Here is a 9,573-nt window from a genome sequence, read left to right on the forward strand (position 1 = left end):
GTTTAATATTTACTAATATAGTAATAGTTTATTTTATTTAATAATTATTAATATAGATATAATTATTTTTATTTAATATTTATTTATTGTTAATAGTAATAAATAATAATTAATATTAATAAGTGTTATAATTGGAAAAAGTTACAATAAGCTCCCAAAATGCAACTCCAAGACTATGTTTGGCAAACTAATTGATAAGCTATCTGATAGTTGATAAATTAGTTGTTAGTTATAAGCTAACTTATAGCTGATAAGCTAACTCATGAACACATCATCTTTTGTAAAACTAGCTAATAAGAATGTCAAATGACCAAAAAGGGTATCTTAAAAAATTTAATCTTTATGTTACATAAACATTATTAAAATTGTTATATTTTCGTTTTGATAACTAAATATATTTAATAATAATTAAAAATAATAATATGAAAATAATTGATATGATTAATAATTATTGTAAATAATTAGTAAATAATATTAATGTATAATTAATTTTTAATAATTTGATATCGATAATATTTAAATTTTATTAGTAATAAATAACAATTAATATTACTGAGGGTTATAATTGAAAAAAGTGACAATAAGTTGTCAAAATGCTACTCAAAGTAGCGTTTCATAAAGCTAGCTTATGTATATCCAAACGTGTACCCAGAATATAAACTAGCTAATAAACTAGCTTATTTTTGCTAAAAGTGCCTAAGTAGCATTTCAATAAGCTAGTTATAAGCTAGTTTACGGTCTTCCAAATACATACCTAGAAAATAAGCTAGTTTATTTTTTATCAAACAATGCCTATTCATGGTATATGACTCTCGGTCAACTGGTTCACAAAATTCAAATCCACCACCACAAATACTTGAATAAGGCAGTACGCTCTATCTACCGTAAAATTTTGGCATGATCCACACAATGGGTAATATTTAATGATGATTAAAAGTATTTTCAATAAATTCTTTAAAATGCAGAAAATAAAGATTTTAGGTTAATTTTTTATTTTAACAAATTTTTCAAAGCTTTTTATGATATAAAGAAAGTAAGTCAGAGATGGTAAAATTTTCTAAATTTAAAAAACTTCTTAAAAGTAATTATTTGAGAGAGAGAAATGACGTAAAATTTGGTTTTAGTAAATATATTATATATTTTAATAATATAATTACTGCTCCAACCTTAGAAACAAAGAAGCTATTAGAATTAAATATCATTTTTTGAAGATTTGATTTTTTCCCCACTTCAAATTTTTGTTTTAAATTAAATTTTTTTTAAAATAAATAATATTTTATTAATATATTAAATATTATAATAGTATTAATAATATCGTAATCTCCAAATTTTACTTTTCTGATCCTCCATTTCGATATCCATTAGGGGTGTTCATGGGTTGAGTTGATTGGGTTGAAGACGTTTGATCAACCCAACACAATGCTTGCGGTTTGAAAAATCTTAACCCAACTCAACCCAAACCGTACGGGTTGGTCGGGTTATACTTTGATACATTAGAATATTCTTCTAATCTTGAATATGTTATTTTTCTACTCATAATTTATTTTTCATCATTAACCATTTGATACAATTTATTTAAACTTCTTACATATATTACATTCAGTTAATTTTTTCTCAATTTACGCATATATGTTTAAAATTACTGAACATATATACGAATGAGTTATATAGAGATGTGAATAGATTGAAAAGATGTGTATATGAAGAGCGTAGATGATAGTGTTATTGTCTAATGCATATATTAATAGAAAGTCAATAATCATATTAAATCCAACAAATAAAAGGATATCAAGTTCATCGGGTTGGGTTGGGTTCAAATAATAGTACCCTAATATCAACTCAATACCTGCGGTTTGAAAATTTTACAACTCGATTAGACATCGGGTTGAGTTATTTCGCTTTGCGTTGGATTGGGTTCATCGGGTTGATCGGATTGGTCGGGTTTTTGAACAACCCTAATATCCATCCTACGTCTCCGATTATCGAAGGTTTTCGATCCACCATCGTCTCTAAGAACGCTTCGAATCTCTTACTTTATCGTAAAAAAATGCCCATGTTTCCTTGCCGATTTAATCTGAAAATCTATTTTTAGATTTAAAATTGCTAACTTTCATCAGAAAATACACATGAATAACTTTGATTCTTCGTTTCCGTACATAATAAAGTGTCCAAAAATCACAACAAATATCCATAAATTTCGCAGAAAAGCCATTCTCACACCTCTCACCTTTTTATCCATCCATCCATCCATTATATATTGATCAAGAGTTCATCCACCTTTAGCCTATTTTTGCACTCTCTCTACGGCACCCTCAACCACCACCCTATAAATTGCAATGAAGTTGTCACAATGGAACCCAAAGAAACGCAACTTCTATTCATCATCTTCTTCCCAACCTCTTTCTTCCTTTCTCTCTCTATCTCTATATGTATATGTGTGTATATAGAGTGAGAAAGTAAAGAAGCAGTGAAACCACCATCAATGGATCTTGGCAATACTGGTAATCCTTCAAGAAACGGTGTCTTCTTCTGTTACAATTTCAACAATCGAACTTCTTTCTTTACATCTTCATCAGCTTCTTTGATGTCTTGTTCTTCGGTTTCTTTTGGTACTTTTTCTAATTTGATGACTGCATCATCGTCTTCTTCGTCTAACCCTTCTTCTAACCCCATTCCTACCCATTTTACTGCTCAAGAATACAATTGAATCGATCATTTTTGTCATCTTTCTGTGGATTTCCACCCACTTGTTTTCTTGTAAAGTTTAATCTCTTTCTCTATCGTTCTTGAAGACATAATGATGCTTGTTTCAGTCTCTGGGGTTTGTCATCAACAACAGATGACTACTTCTTTAATTTGTCGGCCACTTCTCAGGTACGTTTATTTTCTCATTTGGGTGTTCTTAATTCAAGAATCTAGTGAAATGGGTTTATTTCTTTTTGATCGAATTTGGTTAATTTTGCATAATTCAGATGAGGGTTTTGGTACTGTTAGTTCTATTGTTCATTCTCAACATGGGTTAATTCTCAATTATCATATTCAGGTCTGGAATTGACCGAAATGCTGATAAGAAATCGAAGAACGTGACAGATTTCACCACTTTTGCTACCATGATGAAGCAAAAGAAGAGGAGGATGAGCTTATCACCCATGGCAGCTGCTGCCCCATTGAAAACCAGTGGTTCTTCTTCTCCCAAATTCTACCAGGAGGTCTGAAGTCATGTCTTTTTGCAGATATTTTAGTACCCTTTATGAATTTATACAATTCCATTCACCCAAATCTTGATTTTTCTTGTTTGGTATTGTGAATTCTTTGATTGAAATTGTTTTTATGATTACAATCTGACTTTGGTATCTTGAAAAACTTCAGGTTATGACTGCTGCTAGAGCAAATTTTACACAAGAAATCTCTTTCCAGTCCAAGGACAAAGACATATCCCTTGCTAAGGTGACTTACTTTACTTTATCGAAAAATAATTGGCTAAGAGAAAAAGACATATTTCCATGAAAAATATTATCTTTTCATGTGGTCCCATAATTTTCTTTCCATAATGTAAGTATCGGAAGACATCATCACGAAAATGGGATAAAGGGCGTTGTGACACGATGCCTTGAATTTCAAATTTCTTGACCATTTGCACGATTGTGAAGATACATCGAGTTTTATTGGCCAATTTTGATCACATATACGTAATTCTTGAACTTTAATGGTTGTAGAAGATAGGGAAAGGACACAACCCCCCCCCCCCCCCCCCCACAGCCCGGGGGGTCTTCATGGGAACAAATGGTCTACTCTTCGGGGGTAGAGATCAAGTCTGCATACATTTACCCTCTGCCGACCCCTACTTAGATTGGGTTCTTTTATTTTGGTTAGGTTTTAGGAAGAGAGGGGAAGGAGAGTGGATTGGATATGGAAAAGTGGATTGTACTTTGGCTTTTTCCACTTAAAGATTACTTATTCTTGTTCATATTTGATAGATGTTTCTGTAAGTTTTGGTAAGTTAGGCTCAATCATTCAAGTTACTTAAAGATTACTTATTTAAGTTCATATTTGATATATGTTTTAGTAAATTAGGCTCGATCATTCATGTTCTTCCTTATCCTTTCTGGTAGTCGAACACTCCCCTTTAACTAATTATTCCTAAAGTGCCCAACTTTTGCACCATTGATAGTTTGCAGTCTTTTAGTTGTAATTAGTGACGTATCTAATTGATGGGTCATAGTACTCTATGAGGCCTATGGTAAGTGTTTGCCTTTCCTTTTAGGCCGCCTCGTGTTCATTTCCTCTTTGCCTAAGATAAAGATTCCCTTTTCATACTTTTTCGAACTACCAACTTGTAAAGAACGCAAAAGGGTCGAAAAGCCCGTGTGTTACGCTAGAACTAGTGAATGGGACCCATCTTAATTATTCTCACATCAAGTAACGCGACCCATGGTCACATCTTCATTTTCCCCACATCATATAAGAAATGAAAATGATTCGCATCCTAATTGTTCATGCCCTTTTTGAGGAGAGATTGACTTTTCATGTCATCGTACTTGATTTTTCATTGCAAACATACCTATTAGACTAGGTTATACGTTAATGTAATTATGAATAGTTAGAGGTATCTAAATGTAATTTGTATTATTATATAATGAGATCAATGAGAAGGGGAAAACCCACGATTTACACTCTATCAATACCCATTGTTCTTGCAAAAATTCTAGTGGAGACTCTGAAGATAACAATCTGGAAAATCCCTAGTGGCCTTAAGGAGATTCGAACTAGCAATCTATGGGGAGGAGCCCCAAGACCTAGCCTATATTTGCTAGTTGAGCTAGTCCTCACGGTTAAAAACATGAGCGATTCTGGACAAATCATAATGGTTTTTTTGGTTAGTTTGCAATAACATGCCAAGTATGGTGGTTCAAAATGTTAAAATTAGTATGCAATTAATTTTTTGAGCTTGACTTTGTTCTCCATGTGTTGTGCAGACTTTGCTGCATATTTCTGCTGAAGATGAGGCATTTCTTGCTTTCAATCGTGAGATGGATGCCCATTCATTCGAAAATGAACGAAAAGGTAGCAAGGTGACGTCTGATGGCGAAGATTCGAATCACATGGAGTCTATGCTTATGGATGGAAAGAGAATTGATGAGTGGTTGTTTGAGTTGGATGCCATTTCAAAAGAAGTTGAGGTCGAATTAATTTCAAAAGACATTGGTTGCCATTTGATTCAAGTTTTGGAGGCAGTAAACAAAGTTCTTTTCGAGACACGAGGCTTCAAACGATCACCCGTCATAGATTCAAAATGTTCCTATTTGCATTCTGTTCTAAGCTCCAGATGTGGCAGCGGTAAATCCTCACAAAAATTGCAACATTTCCTTTTTTTCATAGAATTTCTCAAGATTTTTACCTGATATCAAGACACCGTTTTTACAGCAATTTTGCTTAGCGTAATCTACATTGAGGTTTGTCGAAGACTTAATTTGAATATTGTTGGATCCCGAGTGGGGGAAGACTTCTTGATCTGGCCTGAAACACAAAATCCGGAGGTAATATGATGACTTTCGAGTGTCTACAGATTTTTAACTTAATGTTGGAGTTCATTAAGCTTTTAAGCTTTGAATCTTGTTCAACAGGAGCTTTTTAAGGTAAATTCAGGGCACACCTTATTCGGGATTGTTAATGGACGTTGTGTCGAGGACCCGAAGTCAAAGGCATCTGACGTAAATAGCAATACACTTCTGGGCCTTGATATTGCTACAAACCGCGATATTATTGGGATTTATCTTGCTAATTTGATTGTAAGAGAATATCCCCTTTTCCCTAATTTATGGCTTTCAGTAGTGCTTTTTATTTATTGTACTTACCCTTTTCGCAAGCCGGGGTTTTTTGGAAACAACCTCTCCGTTTTTCAAGACAGAGTAAGGTCTGTATACATCCTATCCTTAGACCCGACGTTTGAGATATACTGGGTTTGATTGGTTTGGTTTAATTATAGAGAAAATCTCTTTCTTGTAATCTACTTTCTTGAATTGTATTTTTCTTCCCATAGAGGCTTCATTGGAAACGGGCTTCAAGAATGAATCGTGGGTTAATGTTGACTTCTCCGCTTAGGCCCGTTCATGATGATCGTTCAAGCATACTGTTGTTGCGTCCTCAAGATCTTAGGTACACATCCATGCATTGTTTATTTGGCCTTAGTATCACACCGACACTTTCCTAATCATTTAGGCACTTCTTTCTGTTTTCCCTACAGGTTTCAAGATTGACATGAGAATTGAGAGGAGAATTTGTTAAATTGTGACCAATAATCCCCAGTTTTTTCCGATGTTAATCAACAAGAAAAAGATGAAAGTTTTAACGTATAGTCCATTGGAAACATGCCAAGTGTCCATCCGTGCGTGAACTAATTTCGAGCTTAAATTAACCCATGGATGGATAAATGTCGTGTTCATAGAAAATGGGCGCAAAAAACCGTTTGAAATACTTTTATTTCTGATTGCAGTGCTTGGCATGCATATCTACCATGCTTGGCTATTTAAGCTTGTCCATGCCTTAGTTTTAAATGGCTTAGGTCATGTTCAGCAACCATAAGCTAGCTTACTTTTTGAGCTTATTGAAAAGGCCATGTTTCGTTAGCCATAAACTATCATTTTGAAAAACTACTTGAAGTAGCCTTTTCAATAAGCTTCGGGTGCTTTTTTCCATTTTCCTCCAATTATGCCCTTTATATATTTTTCAATTAATTTTTCGTCATGTGCTTTTAGGTCATTTTACATTGTCATCTAGCATATCCGCTCGTTTTTCCAAACATGACTAGTTTCTTATCAGCTAAATACTAGTTTATTAACCAACAACTAGTTTTTCGGTTAACAGTTAGCTTGTTAGGCAACAACTAGCTTTATATATATATATATATGTGTGTGTGTGTGTGTGTGTGTGCGTGTGTGTATCGTGTCTCGTGCTTCTATTTAGAACTATACGCTGTACGTTTAGATTAGAGATTAAGTATCCTGCATTTTTAATGCTCTCCGAAACTTTGAATACCGAATCTGGTACAGCTACCGGTTTTTCCTCAAAAGATAAATATTTTATTGCATTGGTATTCAGAAGTGTCGAATATGGACAGTTTGTTGGATACTTTAATTCGATTGGCTTTGAAACTAAGATCGTATAGTAGCACATAGCTTCAACTTGTGCTGTAAATGAGTCGGTTTTTCTTGTTTTGGCATGCCGTATCTTTTCTATTGCCTCAGGTTGGCTATCATGGCGTCGGAGAAACTGCTGATCTTGCAGCCACATAATTGGGCTTTGAGGAGAGATCATGGCATGATGTTGTATTTCAGTAGGTATGATGTTTCATTCTTCTTCCGTTTAAATGAGCTTTTAAGAATGTCACAACTGAATAGAAGAATGCCTAAAAACCTGTAAGAAGGTCATTTAGGTAAATATACCCTTTGACGAAATGGTTTTGGGTAAATGGCAGGGAATATGGAGAGGCGGTTCAAGAATTAAGCATTTGCATGGCGTTTGCACCTGAAGAAGAGGCGGAGATCTTGGAACCGTTTGTGGAGAAGTTGCATTTGTTGCGACTTGAATCGTCTTGGAAATGTTTCGGACAAACAGGTCGTTTGACGGTTACTTAAAAACGGTCATCGGGTCGTTTGTAGTGGAAGAGGGTTGATGTTTTGTAGCTTGTTTAACCTTGTAAAACTGTAAGGCTAGCTACTACTTGGATTGAACCATGAAGCAATACATGAATGAGATTAGTTTCTATGGCTTTTAACTGAATACAAATATGTAACTTTGGTAGTGTACTTGTGTTCCTCCTGCTTTAGTAGTTTGTTTCATCGTAGTTTATCTGTTATTTTGCGTTGGGTCTGATTTGGATGAGTTTCGATATCTGAAAATGTAGAGAACAATACAGATATGATGCGATATGGATCGATAGACAACATTGCCAAAGTCATCGAGGATGACATGCCATCAAGTACTACGAAATGCATGGATCCAAAAGGGGAAAGAATTAATGCTACTCGAAATGCATGGATCCAAAAGGGGAAAGAATTAATGCTACTGGAATAAGACAGTAAAATACGAGGATTGATCCTCTCTTTCAGTGATTTGATGATAATCTCTTTTACCTTATACGAAATATTTTATGTTTCTGTCTTTCAGTTCCAACGATCATCACCGAGTCTGTTCAGTGATCGCTGAGAACATGTAATGTAAATCCATCAGCGACAGCGATACTTCAAGAAGACATAACTCACACCAAAGAACCTTCAACTAAAGTCGAAAACTGAAACTGAATATTAGAGACTGGCGAGTACGTGATCTGAAGCGGTATTCAGTGATTACAACATGGTCTACATATGTGTGAAGACTGCCCAAGCCTCAGCGAATGCTGAAGAGACCTTCAGGTTATTCCAGCATTCAGCGATCAAAAGAAGTTTGTTGAGCACGATTACTTTTGTCTTGTCCTTATACACACAAAGGACAAACCCATACCCTTTTTAAAGTATAGTACGGTACGGAGCCGATTAGTTGACTCTACGACCCACCAACTTTGTGAAAGGATGTCTGCTCATGAATAGGCTTTTGTATTATTCACTATAGCAAATGACAAGTCTTTCTCTAAAGGTTGGACACGTGTTCTAACCCTACCACGTTGCATTAAATGTGCATTTAGTGTAATTGGTATAAATAGATGTGTTCTATGATTCTATCTCCATGCAGAGATACTCTTGACTGATACTTACTCTTAAACCCTAACTTACGTTCATAAGTAAAAGAACACAATACGCTCATCTTCAAGAGCAAGTTAGAATCCCTTTATTATATTCTAAATAGTTCTTACCCAGAAAGAACTAGCATCCTTCTAAGTGTATTACAGGAAATCTTTTCTCTATTTCCTAAGAATTAGTGTGTAACTTAGATTGTTTAGATAGATTATTCTTACCTTATCTTTCCGCAAACAATCTTGTAAAATCTGTATTGATCTTTCTTTATCAATATATATTTTAAATGCATAGAATAATAAAAAAAAAACAACCAGATGGATAGACAATCAAGGATTCAGATTGTTTTGATTTAAGTCATAGATTTTAAAGATGTATTAAATATACTTAATGAAAATGTCACTAAAGTGAAAATGGTAGGCTTGTTTGTCTATCATAAGAACTCGGGGGACGTAAAGTGAAAATGTCAGTATTTCTCCGATTATATATAAATAAAAATTTGTTGTCCCATGTATGTCCTACCAATAAGGTAAACGCATATCAATAATTTATCTAATATAACTTTATTTGTCCATGTTTCCCTTCTCTCTTTGATGATATGTATCTACTTCATTGGTGGATAATAAACGGACGAAAAATTTTGGGACCACAAATAGTTTTTCTCCTCGTTATGATACTTTACTTCATAATATAATGTCGACAAACTCTCTTTTGATATCATTATGTTTTATTGCCGTCTGATGCTAACATATAACAAATTTTAAAACAAATACAGAATTCCAATCAGTATACATGACTTTGTCATTTGTTTGATTAAAACCAGACTAGCAAAGAAAAATAAGAT

The 9,573-nt window shown here is 34.1% G+C and overlaps 1 protein-coding gene across 3 annotated transcripts; it reads left to right on the forward strand.

Annotated features, from left to right (window-relative positions):
* Positions 1-2,315: 2,315 nt before the first annotated feature.
* On the forward strand, positions 2,316-7,803 carry LOC112529386. 3 transcript variants are annotated; one of them, XR_003070919.1, is made up of 10 exons: positions 2,316-2,501; positions 2,793-2,874; positions 3,044-3,209; positions 3,370-3,447; positions 4,977-5,337; positions 5,425-5,537; positions 5,625-5,789; positions 6,041-6,156; positions 6,245-7,337; positions 7,475-7,803. XR_003070919.1 is itself a non-coding variant. In XM_025140653.1 (10 exons), the coding sequence occupies exons 1-10, from the start codon at positions 2,483-2,485 to the stop codon at positions 7,632-7,634; spliced, it is 1,353 nt and encodes a 450-aa protein (XP_024996421.1). In that variant the 5' UTR covers positions 2,321-2,482; the 3' UTR covers positions 7,635-7,803. The 3 variants fall into 3 exon arrangements, 2 of the variants coding, with proteins under 2 accessions (XP_024996421.1, XP_024996422.1); XM_025140653.1 differs by having other exon boundaries at positions 2,321-2,501; positions 7,245-7,337; XM_025140654.1 differs by having other exon boundaries at positions 2,322-2,501; positions 2,814-2,874; positions 7,245-7,337.
* Positions 7,804-9,573: the final 1,770 nt, after the last annotated feature.

Source organism: Cynara cardunculus (assembly GCF_001531365.2).
Source record: "Cynara cardunculus var. scolymus isolate 2C chromosome LG 16, CcrdV1, whole genome shotgun sequence".
NCBI classification, from domain to species: Eukaryota; Viridiplantae; Streptophyta; class Magnoliopsida; order Asterales; family Asteraceae; genus Cynara; species Cynara cardunculus.